At 32.8% G+C, this 16373-nt stretch overlaps 2 protein-coding genes and 1 long non-coding RNA gene across 3 annotated transcripts in view; 1 reads left to right on the top strand and 2 right to left on the bottom strand.

Moving 5' to 3' along the window:
- Positions 1 to 16373, top strand: part of LOC100367644 (phospholipid phosphatase 3-like) — a 212664-nt gene that overhangs the window by 7286 nt on the left and 189005 nt on the right. The window lies entirely within an intron of this gene.
- LOC144343124 (ankyrin repeat domain-containing protein 22-like) lies at positions 5327 to 14322 on the bottom strand. Its single transcript, XM_078005844.2, has 8 exons — positions 14301 to 14322; positions 13994 to 14055; positions 12761 to 12865; positions 12007 to 12058; positions 10806 to 10922; positions 5937 to 6035; positions 5792 to 5854; positions 5327 to 5496 (listed from the first exon to the last, which is right to left on the bottom strand). The coding sequence occupies exons 1-8, from the start codon at positions 14320 to 14322 to the stop codon at positions 5327 to 5329; spliced, it is 690 nt and encodes a 229-aa protein (XP_077861970.1).
- Positions 14354 to 15300, bottom strand: LOC144343128 (uncharacterized). Its single transcript, XR_013418891.1, has 2 exons — positions 15231 to 15300; positions 14354 to 14453 (listed from the first exon to the last, which is right to left on the bottom strand). It is a non-coding gene; the product is annotated as an uncharacterized LOC144343128 (long non-coding RNA).

Raw genomic sequence — 16373 nt, 5'->3', positions numbered from 1 at the left:
TATCCTATCCGAATTGTTTATACTCCATGCCATTACTTTGCACTATTTAACTGAAAATAAATTGCTTTTATTTTATCACCTTAATAGCAGTTATATATGTTAAAAGCATGTTAATGTAGTTAGTTTGACGCATCGACCGCACCAGTCTATCTCGACAACCTTCACGACTTTCTTGGCATACACAACACCATCCCACGTTCTAAAAATAAAACACCAGGGAATCTAAACAGATCTTGACATCGAAGATTTATATCGTCTTCCGAATGGTGTAAACAGGCTAGCGATTTTCCAAACGGGCCTAAAAAGTGGGTGTAAAGTTACAAGCTGAGATAAACTTTTAGCCCCTGTCATCTGGTAAAAATACAGTGCCAATTTTACGAGAATCTCTAAAAACAATATATAAATACGAAGTAGTAAAAATGTATACGGCAGTTTTGTCCGCGACTTCAATAACTATCGCATTATTCACCCTATGACACCCTAACTTTTATATCGAACAAACGGTCCTAAATCAAACATTATATGGCTCTTAAATTAACATATCCAGAGAACAAGTTATAGCTACTATTTTAATGTATATGTTTAACGGGTCACGTTGTTGTTGTTTTCTATTCCGTAGCTAACCTCCGCCTCTTAGATATTGTGGGCTGGAAGTCTTTTTCATTTGTTGAAGAATTTGAGTTGCATGATGCGAGTTATTTTTAGTCGTAAAGACATGAGACACAATCATGAGCTTCGCAGCATACCGTCACTAATTTAATTTCCGTAACTATGTCCTAATAACCTAACAAAAATGTCGCCCAAGAACAGAACTTTGGGAGTGTGTCACAATAAAATACATATCCTATATGTATAACTGTTGATACGTTGATATAAATTGTTGATACGTACCATGGTCGTTATCACGAATCCAAACTACGATTGTGCCCGTTATCACCAGTTCGTGTTCGCTGTTCCCTCCGGCATATATATCCACGTGGGCTCGATAGGGCGACATGCGTGGAACGTCGTCATCCAACGCAGTGATATTAAACTTTACAGTATGGTCGTTGTGAAGGGAAAACGTATCTACCAGCGTTGTGAGTAGCAGGGAAGGCTCACGTGGCTTGAGAATAACATTTTCCAGGTATTGCTCCTCGATTTGTAAGTAGTATTGAAACGTCTCTCCTTCGGATAGTTCAAGCGCTGTTGAGTTTTCAAGAACGCCATTCGATCCATTCAAAGTGGCATACAACTTTGCATTGGCAATGCTCACAATGCAACCTAATAGTAAAACTGTAGACCATATGTTAGCCATGTTGTTTCAAGCCATCACCTAGTCTTGGTATGCGAAGCTGTAAAAACAAAATACACCCAAGTTATGTACGAGGCAAACACGAATACCACTCTCCATGATGACAGCTATGACGTAGCTCAATACTCAAAGTAGCTGTAGTACTGTTTGTCGTAACAGTTAAAGCAAACACACAACTTTTAGATTTGTTTCACAAAAAGTTCTAGATTCGAAAATGTCAAAACAACTAAATAAATGAATAAAAAACGAAGGTTTGCAGACGATGAAATATGCATTTTGAGTAACATGCCATTCTATAAGTGCCTTGTCTAAATAAAATAACAGCAAATACTATACTCATAAAACGGATCAAAGCACTACCAACCTTTTCTGGGGTATAACATATGGAGGTAACTCCGAAAGTAATCAGGGGAAATCGTTAATTCTTCTGAGGTCTTCTAAAACATACCAAATATATGCTTGGTTGAGGCTAGTACAAAGTTGACACAGAACACTTCGGTGTTTCAGTCGAAGGACGTATCAGGATATGCACGGAAAAGTAAACCCTGTAGACTAGCAGGTGGTAGAAACTTGTGTGTATTACATCCTATGCCGACTACTGGTGACTGCTGACGGGATGACGTGGTTTAGATCATGTTTACCCACCTACTTTTCTTACAAGGCATGTTTCGCAGTCCACGCATATGAAAGACTATATCTATCAGTAAAACGCATTGATGTCAGACTCTGCTGGCGCTCGTCTTGGGAGTTTTAATTTCTGACAGAGCTGGGCGGTCGCTTTTCCATGTACTAAGTATGCTACACTAACTGACACTGCCGTGACACTTGATAGGAACAAGTGCTACAAAGGGATGAACCATTTATTTGTGGAGGGTAGAGATGAGTAATACGTTAAATCTCAGTGATCATATACGACAAACCATATCATGGTCACTTATACGTTACGTCATACCAAAATAAGTGCCAAAACTACTGAACATCTTTCGCCATCCCAAACACCTATTCATTCAATGACTTTATTAACAACAAATTCCGTCTTTTTCCAAGTTTCCATGTGATATACTGCCAGACGTCACCAAACAAAATTCTGAATATGGTTTAATAATGGACTACGCTATAATCGTGTACATGAAAACAATCCACACGAGGCCTTTGTAATTTAGACCAGATCGACTGACTCAACTGACGTGAAACAAAGTCCAGCCACTTTGTTTCCAATAAAGTTGATATGATACACGAGAACACTGTCGTGTGCTAAGTCCGAGTACTGGGTTATGCGGATCATAACAATCTGCCCTCAGTTTAGAGAGGATCAAACAGAATCCACTCTTTGCCTCCATCACGCATGACTTCCTATATAAATCACGACTTTATAAAACCAATAGTGATGGATAAACATACTTGTCATCATAGCACTTAGTTTAGGGGTTCTGTTAGTTTCACATAATATAAGTAACCTCTGAACGTGTTTCAGGGGTAGCTGCGCAACAGTTTACACACATGACACGTTAACACAGCCGAGTTGTTCAGCAGGTGTTTGTTGTCGTAAAACAGGTTGTTTATCAGAACTTTACGCTTCAAATCAATATCGTGTTCATGTTGGTTCTCTCCCAACGTAAACTACTCACTTACACCAAAGGTATCCTGTCTGTATAATGAGTATTTCTACAAACCGAATATAGACGACGAATAATAAAAAAAATATCACAATTCGCGATTGATATGGCAACTTCAAAAACTTGCGCATACATCTACATATGTCGGCGAAATCCTCCAGAAGCACGGGGTTTTAAGTATGCAAGCGCCGCAACATGGTCCAGACATTTCTTGTATTTTGAGTTTGGAAGTACAAAGAAACAGAACGCCAACTTGTCTAGATATCCATGCGGTATGGTGGAAATGTAGCAAACATGAAAAGGTTTTCAGAAAAATAGGAAACTTCAAATAGGAATGTTTGCTAACTGAAATATCCCATGACACGGTATATAAAGGGACAAAACTAATCACGCAAGGTTTTCTTTCTGTCAGTTTTATTCAACTCGGGTATAGCAACAAAATACACCAGTGTTGTCGCAGAACACTTTTAATGACTCCTAATATACACACCACTATATATTTATAAAAGTGAATAAAGATGTAAATATCATTACACATTGAATAACAGTGTAAGTGGTCCTTACGATATATTAAACAAAGCAACAATCAGGGACAGAAATGGGCGGTTGTCCGGGACAACAACTTTTGTCATGGGGTAACAAAATACGAAAACTAGTTTTCGTTTTCTCTTTTGGGATAACCATAAACATAAATACATAAATTACTATTAACATCGTCCAATGTAGTGTTACCATAGTACGTACATCGTTGCTGAAAAAAAAATACAGGTTTTACTGGCGTTATAACAGAGCTTCGGCGAAATGTTACCTGAACACTGGTTTCTAACATTACTAGCGAATTTATAGACATTGTCCCGCATGTTGTCAGGTTTGCAACATTGTGAACAGACTTGGTGTCGCCGTCCATACATGTGCATGCACAGAGTTTACATGGTATAACCCACTTCACTTGCTGCCACCCTGTTACGAAGTCGACAAGAGATTGCACTCCGCACAAAAAATTGTCATTAGGTGACATTTGAAATGCAGTAGGTGCTTCAAAGTCTGCAGCGTCTGCTTGTTTCGAACTGGTGGTTTTACAGTGTGTCCAAAGTTGAGCATCGTGTTATACACTTGAGCGCATAGAGTTGTACAAAGAATAATATTAAACTAAGGTTCTACTAAAACTTCCATCGCCTACATAGTAATCTGGCAGATGTGATTCTATTCCAGCGACACTGGTTGCCTACAAAGTTGCGAACTGATAACAATCGGGACAATGTTAAAAATTTAAAAAAAGACATCATTTACGTTCGAAATGCCATTGTAACGACTGTAACATACTTTTGAGGTTTAACTTTATTTGAAAAGCACATCCAAACATGACTAACACTGACGTTGTAGCTCCCAAACATTCAGATTGATTTTGTGAAAGATGACAAAATTTGGCTTCTGCATTCGAAATACAAAATCTTATTGGACTGGACAACTAGATATTGTTAATCATTATGTTACAATTCATTGTGAATGTAATCACACAACATTACCGTCTGGATATACAGGTGTATACAAAATAAAATGTGTCTCTAAATAGTACTAAATAATATAATTATTGTCTGAAACTTGATGTTGAACCGTTTCCCCAGAAATCTTTCACTTCAAGTTTATCCTCAAATGACATGCATGAGAAGCACATTGTATTTTGCTAGACATGAAAGGGATTGAAGACACAAATATTTTCTGTGTTCAGTTTGCAGTCTTTCAATATCCCCAAGCAACCAGTCATCCAAAAAACATCAGTATGCTTAAAACTACTATCAATGTTCATACCAACAACTACTATTGTTCCAATTGGGGACTAAACATAAACTAAAATAAATAATTAATCATATTTCATTTGAACATTTGGAAATATATGCATAATAGCAATGTTCCACATCCAAACTATAAGATCTTTCATTGTGTTTTCATTATATTTGTCTTTCGCAACAGCCTCCACCCTTTAAAGTAACTGTTTCACTGTTTCATCATTTGCTTATATGAATATAACAATTGAATATGTTCTAGTGAAAAATATGAACGAAATAATCCTGACTGACATAAACAGACAGTTAAATAGAAACTTGAAATTGAAAGTGGTTCAACATGTATCCCTGTTTTAAACTCTCTACAATGGTAGTGAAACATTCAACATTGAAGTATATGAATAATAAGCAAGTTTTTACCACTAATTTAAAATCACATAACTAATAAAAATCTAGTGTATTTCTTATCCTACTTAAACATAATTTGCAAAATAGATTTATAGTATTTATTTAACCCTGTGCATGATAAAGAAGCATGAAACTTCACTCTACCTTTGTATGACGTCAATGGCAATGTACTTTGAAATGCAAGTAACAACATACACTAGTACTCGGTAATAAATCTGTTGTTTTTAGGAAAGAATCACTTTTTTGTGATGAAATGTGGATTCCACAAGGTGGTTCTTGTATGGTGGACTTTGTAAGCCAAGTTTTATTCTTGTGGGTGTGTAAGGGGAGTCACCATCTTCATCATTCTCACTGATGATATTAATTTTTAATATCTGGGCTACTCCAATATGTCCTGCAATAACAATAAAATTTAATATTAATTTAAAATTCTCTTTTATTCTACCAATGTTAAAATATATTAAATCTATTATACAAAGATTTTATTATTATTTAACTATATATTGGTGATTTTTTACAAACATATTTTTATTGTATCAAATACGTTATGCAAATTTAATGCAATGAGTATTTCTACCAATGAACTTGCTGAAGTTATTGAAACTTAAATGTCAATTCATGCATATTCACACATAAATCTAAATATACCATCAGAGAGTGCAACTTTAAAATAAGTTAATGTGTCTTACCTGCATTGATGGCACAGTCAATAGGCAAAATCAATTCATTATTACTTATATAAGGATCTGCATCTAAGAATGAATACATAGCAATTAATATACTAATGATTAAATACACATATTGAGATATAAATATTGACAATCAGAATCTTACCATAATCTAGAAGAGTTTTAATGAGTACAGGATTGCCCTTCATTGCAGCTCTATGTAATGCAGTATTGCCATTGTAATTCTGTCCATTCACATCACAACCTGCAACAAGTTTTAATGAGCAACATGAGTATGTTATGATAGAAAATATTGTGGAAATTTAATCAAACCCATTAAAAAGTCTTCCTGAAAACTGTATTTTTGCCCCTTTTAAAACTGATGAATTTCTGCTACAGGGGAAAATCAAGTTAAAAAATTGATCTGTGATCAGACATTCTCTAAAAGTTACATGCTACTATAAAAACCTACAGATTATTTGAAAGCTTAGATATAGGCAAAGGTAGTAGTGGATATTATATACCAATGTTTGTCTAAGAGATTAACTGACTGCTATTATACTTGTTTGACTATTCTGACTATTGAAACACATGAATGACCTGTGAATTACACAGGATGTTCGTAAAGCTGTAGGCTGGAGGAGTATGTGCCTCTTGTTTTTCTTTCACTGCCTTCTGACATGCTACTAGCAATCCATCAGGTAATTTCCAAGACAAACATTAGTATGGCATAGGCATTATTTAACTATATCAAAGCTTTCAGATGACGTATAGGTTTTTATAGTAGCATGCTTAGTAACTTTTAGAGAATTTCTAAATGACAAATCAATTTTTTACTAGTTTTTCCCCTGCTCCTACTATGAAGAGTACTAATTCTTAAAAAACTCTATTCTGTGAAATGGATTATGATAAAATTTGTACCATGTTTGAATTAAATACATTTTCGCAGGTGGTTATGACAACAAGGCTTTTAAAACAATCTGTTATTTTTTCCTTGAATTGAAAGTACTATGACAAAAATAACTTTTAAAACTTCCCACACATGAATGTAAAATGTTTAAACTACGATTTAAAATATATTTCTCAGAAATGGCATAAATTTTAAAATAATTTTTTTAATTTAAATATTTGTTATTTAATTAGCAAAAGTTGTATCCAGTCCATAAGGTTTCATCATACACCTTATAGGTGTAATTACAATTTTACCATGGTGTGACCTCAAACATACAACGTAATTTAGAATGACTTGTTTTGTTTTGATTGAGGAAAGCTGGGCACGCTGGGCTGGGTGTAATACGGGAAATTATTGCCTTGATGTGAGGGTGCATTTCCCATAGCATTACGAGGCCGGATAATACAAGGTGTATGATAATATTTGTTTCAATTATAGAATTTGTTTTTTTGCTGGATTATGTGTAATAGTGTGTATAATATTGCTACTTGCTATATATTGCTATTGCTATATTGCTAAGAGAAAAAGAAAATTCATTCTAATATTTTTATGTGTCATGAAAATGAGCCAGTGAAACAGGAACAACTTCCCCGAATTTTATAGCTCTGTATTTTGAATTAAAGGTGAAATCTCATCAGATGGAGTGAATCTTAATTTTATAAATTTTGCATCAACAGACAATCTAATTTAGTTCAAACAAGCTCTCTTAGACAACTAACAAATAAAATATAAAAAACATATAAAAAACACAGTGAAATATCAAATAAAGGCTACCAGACAAATATGTTAGACATTACCAGTGTCAACTGTATAAATAGACACCTTGTAACTTGGCATTTACATAGAATTTCATAGTTTTCACGTATTGTTTTTCGAAGCAACCTCTTACTAGCACTTTGTTAAGCACTTAGTTATCCACTTTGTTTCGAAGTGTAGCTTGATTACCTCATTTATCACGAAAGGTATATTGCCACAACTCCAACACATACACCTGATCCAAAAACAACATGCCAGGAATATATTAAACTAAGGTACCTGAGAAATGCAGATAAACACTTGGTAATTTGAGTTTTTCTGGCTTACAACTTAGAACAGAAGTAGGCTTGTACATCATAAAGTTTTTTTCTGAAAAATATTTTTATTTTGGCTTCTGTTAAAATAATGTTGATCATTGTGTGTGAGGTCTGAAACTCAAGAAGCTCAATACATGCATTGAAAAAAAATAGAAGCCCTGCAAGCAGTCAAGCATTAAGTGGAAGCCAATTATCACAATGTTTTCTTGTTTTAGTTTTATGCAAAGTTACAAAAATATGTGTATAGGGTTACTGTTCTTTTACTTTTATTATATTTCATTACACTACGGATTGATGCCAAAATACAAAGTAATCTTCAGAGAAGTCGTCAAATAACGAGAGTATTGCGGAATGCTGGAATAAGATACATGCTTTTACTACAATCTTAAGATTTAATGTCGCTTATACCTAGCATAAACATCCTGCACTAAGTTACATTGATAATATACTCTATTTATAAATTCACTTTCGCTCTAAAGTATTTACCCCTGACAAATGTTTTTGCTGGTGTACAAGAATATTAATATCCTCTCAAGATATTTATTCAATTGCAATTTACGCATGATTTCCATTTCACATTCCATAAGATATCAAAATGATATCCACAGTTCAGCTTTTCGCTTTTACCTCTGTATGTATTTGAACAGGGAGTTGACAATGTGAACAAAGGTAATGTTTCTTACCAGTGTTTTCTGCAAACTGAGAATGTACGTTTACCAGACATTCAAGCAGTGATCACCTTTCCTCACAACAAATGAGACCATTTTAAATTTGGGTTTTAACAATAGCAAACATTCTTTGCCCGTCTCAGATGTTCAGTCTGCATTATAGTTGTTTTGGTTACAGCATGCCCAGTTAATATGTGCACCCAATATAATTGGACAAAGCTTATTGAATGCTTAGTAATAAGAATAAATAAATAAACAAAGTGATTCCTCTAATCACTGAAAGAGATACTCATTTATTTTCACACTGCTAACTTTTGGTACCCCATTTTCACCAAATGTTTTGCTGACCTGTTACAAGAAGAGAATCTACTGATCAGTTATCTTGCAGTCGGATGATGTCTCCTAGTTACTAAATTGTCAGAATATTGATTCTCCAGAATGGGAAGTGTAATTTAAGACTATTATTCATGTAAGGCTACCTGCTGTTTGTTTTTGACAGGTATGTGATTAGGTTTCAAGGTTAACTGAAGGTGTATAATTCGTAGGTCACCCTTTGACAGCCAACCACTCCATTTAAACAATATAATACAATGTTACATGGCTTTTCACTTAATCTATTTAAACTCCTTTTAAGCAATAACAATACGACTAGGTTTACAATTGCATCACAAGTAGGAAAACCCCTAAAATCCTTATTTATCTATCAAGGATTTACCTTGTGGAATATAAATTTATGACTTAATCTTGACTTGAAAAAAAAGGCACATAATGTGAAAACTAAAGTTTATATTTGGCAATTTTGAGTGTTTCATCCCTTTAGCGACAATTGAATATACAATGAAATACATTCAATCCAACTGCAAATCATGCAAGCTATTTCCCTAAAAGTATAAACACCCTCTATTGCCAATATCATCCATGAATCTCAGATTTTGGGGAAATCTTCTGTAGTTACAAATCAAGCCCACAATAAATATTAAGAGTTTAAAGTGGTTAAATGTGTTTGAATAGTTTTACAAACTGCATACAGTTTGACACCAATTGCTTTCAATCAAATGAGTGATGTCTTTACGCTTTGCACACACACATCATGGTTTTGTTCCACCCAAATAAGAATGTTTGGTATTTGCTGTAACATTCAAGTGGCAAACCAAAACGCTACTAAAAAACAGTATTGACATAGTTTTGTGATAGAAATTGATATGCTATATAATACCGGGTTAGTCAATATAGTTAATATTTGACCTACATGCTATACTTTTTTGTCAATTGGGGATGATTTGTATCACTGAACAACTGTTTCTGCAGAGAATATATTGGCAATTAAAATTGGAAATACCATATTTGCGAAAATTTAGATTAAAATAAACTTGCTTGCTTGATTGATTGATTGATTGATTGAATGCTGTGTTTGGTTGTTCAATACCAGAACCCTTTTTATGCTAGTGGAGTTGCAATATTTTGACACGTGGAACTACAAACTAGTTAAAATTGTACCTAACAAATTACAATGTGTATGTACTTTTATACTTTTCATAACCATAACTATACACAAAAAAATTGGGTAAAGTAGTTTTCAAACATTTGACCAAAAACATTATTTTGTCAAAATTTAGTATGATTGTTGCACATGTTTTGATCATAATTTTTGAATAATTTTATTAAAAGTCCAAATTTATGAATTTCAGCATATTTGTTTAATATTAGAAGCACATCTCCAATAGAAGCACATATGAGAGCATTTTTTGGATCATTAAAATATTACTTATTTTGACCATAGAAACACCTAATAATGCAATATAAGTAGACACTTATGTTACTATAGAGTAAATAAAGTATAGGCGTATTTTGTGTTTAGTAGTATCTGCTATTACATGTCAGTATTCAGGCTGTATAATGTTTTATATTTCTCATTCAGACGTAGTCCCCTTTGTGCATGCTTGTGTCCACACCTGTATCTCAATTAATATGCCTGGATAAAATTAGTTAAAATTTCAGCATATACATAATACATCATAACATTCTTATGCCTTTGTTTCATGATTCAACTTAAATGTAGAAGATTGCAGAATGGCAGTCATTTGGTTGAGTACTAAAACTAAAACAACTATTTCTGAAAAGGAATTTCATTCCAACTTAGTATGTCCAATTAACATAATGGATTCTTGATGCATGTCAGGTCTAATTCAAAATGACTGACTAGAAGCCTTATTGCATTAAAATGCAAGCTCTTGTTGACCATGTGACCAATGTTTGTTTTAAAAATTATTATTTCGTTTGTGGTTTCGGGCCTCTTTGGATGAAAAACATCTTTTATAATGCAATAACAAACTTATAAATACCTGCTTTGATGAGGAGTTCAATCAAAGTAATATCCATCCTGTCAGAATTTGTGATAGCAAATGTTGCTAGATATAACGCAGAGTCTCCATCACTTGTTTTACTATGTATGTTAGCACCTTGAATAAATGCATACAATTTTTAGATATATGCTGAATATTAATTTTCTTATACCTTTTTAATACAGATGGTAAATGTAAGTAAGTGGAAATAGAGTACCTCAAAAATTGACATACAAGAACCAGCCTGCTGTTACAGCATACATGTGGGCTGACATTCATGCACAAAGATTAACTAACAAAATATTAACTAATAATGAAAAACAACACATTTCTGACTTTAAAACTGTATTTATTGTATTTGTGTAACCTAATTTTTATTGATTAATTAAGTTTCTTTCATATCATTTCAACAAATAATTTGTTTATCAGCTACCAAAATATTTTTATTATAATAATTAATAGTGATAATTAATATTATTAAATCTAGTCGTCAATGTTGACTATTGGTCATAGTGGGTCAAATTCATTATTCTTTGACGTAGGGATTATAGCTGGATAGTTCAGCTATTAGATCAATCATCAATCATTTCAGGTTAAATTAATCTACCATGAGATTCATGCTACAGTAAATGACACATTAAGCTGACTAGCTTGATGTGGAGCGAAGAATATAAATAGTATAGCACGTTTTTCAGGATCAGAAGTGTATGACATGTGGACATGGTAAAGTATACTTAGATACAATTACTGATAACATTCGATTTTTGAAACGTTTCTGCCCAGAAAGGTTGCTGTAAATAGCTTATATATGGGAGTAATAGGATTACAGTACATTGTAGTTGGTTGAGACAGACTGGTAAAAACAATAGTACATGTATTTGATCAATATCAATCTTTTGTATGTTAACTAACTCTAAACTGGCCAACTTAAAACATGTTTCTGTTATTTAGCAGATTACAAAGAAGTGGTTTCCCAAGAGGTTAATGTCTGGCACAACCATTAATTTAGAATGAATTGGTGCATCAGTACCTTGCTCATACAAGAATTCTAGGAGTAATGGTAATAAATGTTTCTGCTTAATAAATAGGTATACATTCATTATTTCAAAATGCTTACAGAAAAAGTAGAGCTGGTTAATATGTGGGTGTGTGATATGATGTGATTGATACTGAACTGTAACTTTCTATTCATATAGCTTACCTCTGTCCAACATAAAGTTTACCAATCTTTTCTGTCCACTTACACAAGCACACTGGAAAAAAAATAGAAACATTAATTTCCAAAATATCTGATATTTATTGTTGAGGATTTTGTATTGTGGTTGCATTTATTACAAAGCAGGTCAGTCAGCCAGTCAACTATAAAATTTAATTTCTATCCATAATATAATTTTTATATTTGAAAAAAAAAAAATTCATGATTTTGTTACCAATCTCAGGTACTTGATTCTCAAAAAATGGTTATTCCTAAGACAATAACATTAAAAGTATGCAGAATATGGCATTTAATTTTCAATTGCTTCAACCCTATTGAAAACAAAAGTTGTTAGATTGTTCACCAATAGAGAGCGCTTTTTGATCCAATTTGTCCAGTGGACAAAACATTTACAGTTTCTATTATTTTGAGCACCCAATTCATTCTAAAAAAATTAAATGTATTATGAATTATGCATTTTGTATTTAAGGGAAGACAAATGTACCTTGTTTTTTATTGTCTTGGGTGTAAATTTAGTTGTGTAGGTGAAATTCTTGCTAATCATATTATGGCAAATGTATTTATTTTTGTCCAAAAAAATGAATCAGTTTATTGAATCAACCAAAAAGGAGTTTATTAATTCATGTTTATGAAAAAATAATTATTTTTACGACCACGAATTGTTTTTTCTGTAGCCTAGTTTCACAAATTTTCTTGGATTTTGACCTGGATGAAAAGATAACTACATTAACTAACTTACCAGAAAAAGAGTCATTCCAGCATCAGACACTACATGGTTTACATCAATACTTTGTTCTTCTACTAAAAATTTTACCAATTCAGTGTGACCAGGTTTGTATGCTGTCTAAATAAGAAGAGTGCATCATATAATGATTGTAGGGATATAATAAATGACTGTACCAGTTATCAACAAATAAACCTGGCTAAAAATATATCAGAATTTTTTTTTTCTGACCCCTCCTACTAATCATTTAATAAAAATATCCACAAATGAGAACAAATCTACAAAAACACTTGCCTATCAAGTAATGAGGGAATCATCAAGAATATACATAAATTATTGTATTTTATTATTATAGGCGACAAAACATGTGTTTTCATATATATAAGATATTCTGTTGTTTTTTGATGTAGCTGATGGAAAGCAATGTTTATTATGTTCACATACAGTATATATTTTGTGATACATATTCTCAAAAGCCATTTCAAGAAAATTTTTAACTATATGCTTATTTCAGTGTACGGCTTTAGTATTGTGCCTTTGTCAGTCAGACTGCAGATAATCTCTTTCAGTTAGAAAAATACTGGCAATTGAAGGGAAATTTGGTTAATCCAAAATAATGTGTAATCTAAATATTAACTTAATTTTCCGGCCATTTTGCCAAAAATTAATTTGAATGTATAGACATCTTACTGAATACTGTAACTCTGTAAACCATAGCGATATTAACTTTGAATAGTCGTCACTGTATTCACTGGTGTGACAAGACAAACAACAGGGGGAGAATTACTATTTCTGTATTATTTTTTTCAACACTGACAAATACAGCAGCCTTCTTAACTTTGTAATATTTTCTCCATATACAGCTCGATGAAAACACACTTGAATAGGTATAGCGCCACCCAGTGTTCAAATTACACACAATTTCATCCATCATACTGAGCTATTTATTTGTTTATATGAATAAACATTTCACATCTTATAATTATAGATTTGTGTAAATGCAAGCTCCACTCATTTTTTTCGGTAGTTTTTCAGTTGTTTTTGGCCAATCAAACATAATGAAATGTGATTTTATTGGGATTGTCTTTTCCTAGCAATGTCGGAATGACAATTAAAATATTTTATTTTTACATTTTATGTATTGATTACTACCAGTACAAGTTTTTAAATTGAGTACCTTGCAAGTGAATAAATTTCTCACAAAATTATAAAATACTTTAGAGCTATATTGAGAAATATTATATGTACCTTTGCTAAATCATACACATCTCCTTGAACTTGTTTACAAAATACTTCTTTTTTTTTTCTGCCTAAAAGAAACAATAATTATAAATTAAAACCGTAGTAATAAAAACAAAATTTACAATTATAACCAGTGTGAAGGAAATTTCATTAAATTTGTTGTACAACACTGAATTCACCTTTTTTTTACTATTCTATCTCATTGCAGAATGGGAAGCTGAGAAATCTACAAGAAATTTATGAAGTTGAAACAATCCAAGCTACACTGGTAGTCTGTTTTTATTTTCAAATTGTAGAGGGCGCTTTGTCATACATCTTATAATTCCTTTGAACATTGTGTTTGCATATAAGAACAATAAATACATACCTGAGAATGGAAATAAATATTTGAAGATGCATACAATAAATAACATGAATAGCATTATAGCAATGAAGTTGATCCATCCATTCTCACGTCTGATTGCGTCTGAAATAAGATGATATTATTGTGTGCTTATACTAAGATCAATATTGAAAAACAACAAATTTATTAAAAAGATACAGTAAAGAGATACAGATAGAGCATTAAATTACTGTGCACTGCCAATTATTGAAATGACACAATCTCATTGGTAGATTAAAATTGGTACCACATGCATGTCTTTTCATCAAAAGATAACTAGGTCAATGCTTGAACAAGACAAAATATATTGCATGCATCATCCTTTATACTTCCTAAGTTTCAGTAAATTATCGGTTTAGGCATGATAATACTATTCTGAAAATAGAAAATAATTAATCTAATGATTTGTTGGTGCAACATTTTATGTATGGAAGGGAACATTATGTAGTCAGCAATCAAAATGCTTTAGTTGATAAATGCCTCCAATATATTCTATTCTATTTATAATTCCATAAAAGTGAGGCCTTTCGAATAAATTTATATTCCACATAAATCAGTTATGATTAATCATGAGCAGAGAGGGTGGTCTCCCCTAAAAACAAATGTTGGGGGCATCGTCCCCTCTAAAATCAAGCTGAAACCCTGCAAAATTTGCCCCTCAAAATGCAGAAAATAGCATTTCAAAAGGTCTAGATTTCAAAATTTTTTAGGGGGAGTATGCCCCTGGACCCCCTAGTAAGGTTGCGCCTTCAACTCGAGGGATGAGAAGATCTTGTTCCTCCATGCAAAATGTTGTGGTGTGTCAATATACACTGCACACCTTTAAATCTCATCAATCCTTGGTACAAATGTAAAACATACCTGTATCCAACAAATTATCCATGACTGATTTGGTGTAAGCAGATAGTAATGACCATGAAGCTTGTAGGTTTGTTACTGTAGTACCATTTACATATTGTGTGATGACACTACAGACTTTCTTAATATCTGGGTAACCAGCATTACGAGTAATATAATCCATACAGAACTGAAAATGTTCTTCTATCCAAATCCAAGGAAGTATCATTCTGTTAGTTCTGTAAAAATTTGGTTATATCTTAAAAAATTGAACAGCTCAAACTTTAGTCAGTTGCAATGAAAAATAACTTTTATAAATCCATTCATTGCCAATAAATAGTCTTTTTCTATGTATTGATACAAAATGTATAGATTGGTCTTCCTTCAGCTCTACAGTTTGAGTGAGTGAAATAACTCAGGAACCACACCCACCAAAGTCAGTTCGATACTTGTTCATTTGCAGTGGTTATTCACGCGACTGAAAACTTGTTTAATTTCAATATGTGTGATAGATTGTCGGTTCCAAATTGTCAGTTCCAACTGTTTTTTTATTGAACATATATATATCTGAAATAAAATAGTGATGCACTCGGGGTTGGGGTGCCGCCATTGAAAATGTGTACCGGTATATACATTTCTATATGTGCACAAATCTAGCATTCATTACTGAAATTATGCATATTATTCTCCAAAATCGCTAAAAAGTATAGTTCACACCATAAAAATTGTCAAATCCGACAGAAAAACAGCCAATGTAATTTTCGATGTAAGTCATAAACGTTGTCGAAAAATACCCATAGTCTGAGAAGAGATGACTAGTACATTTTCAGCAAAAGTGTCTGGAAGTTAAGGGGTATCTTTTTTTTGAATTCTGGCTGAAACGGGTATATACAGGTGCTGATGGCACATTCTTATAATTTTTTCCAATGAAGTATCTTCCATACTTGAAACAAATCAGTAACTTATTTACTACAGGTAACCACATTGTTCGTCTTTTGTTCAAGTTGTCGTAACAAACCTTCTCTCTTGAGATTTTGTCAACTGTTTATCGAGAGGCTGACTTGCATGTGCAAAAAAAAATATAATTAAACGCTCTATTAATACTAACCCGCTTCTGAAACCACATGTATATATTTCGAACCGTTAGTCGTCTGCTGCATGCGCTGT

Source organism: Saccoglossus kowalevskii, chromosome 7, assembly GCF_978046115.1.
Source record: "Saccoglossus kowalevskii chromosome 7, keSacKowa6.1, whole genome shotgun sequence".
Classification (NCBI taxonomy): domain Eukaryota; kingdom Metazoa; phylum Hemichordata; class Enteropneusta; family Harrimaniidae; genus Saccoglossus; species Saccoglossus kowalevskii.
The sequence above is the reverse complement of the archived record's forward strand: the minus strand, read 5'-3'. Positions and strand labels throughout refer to the sequence as shown.

What these genes read in the sequence shown, in the direction of transcription:
- LOC144343124 (XM_078005844.2), bottom strand. Translation starts at nt 14,322, where the DNA reads ATGTTCAAAGGAATTATAAGAT. An exon ending in AAACTTTATGTTGGACAGAG is followed by an intron (nt 10,923 to 12,006) that starts GTAAGCTATATG and finishes CATTTATTCAAG; the next exon opens with GTGCTAACATACATAGTAAA. An exon ending in TGACTGTGCCATCAATGCAG is followed by an intron (nt 5,497 to 5,791) that starts GTAAGACACATT and finishes TTGTTATTGCAG; the next exon opens with GACATATTGGAGTAGCCCAG.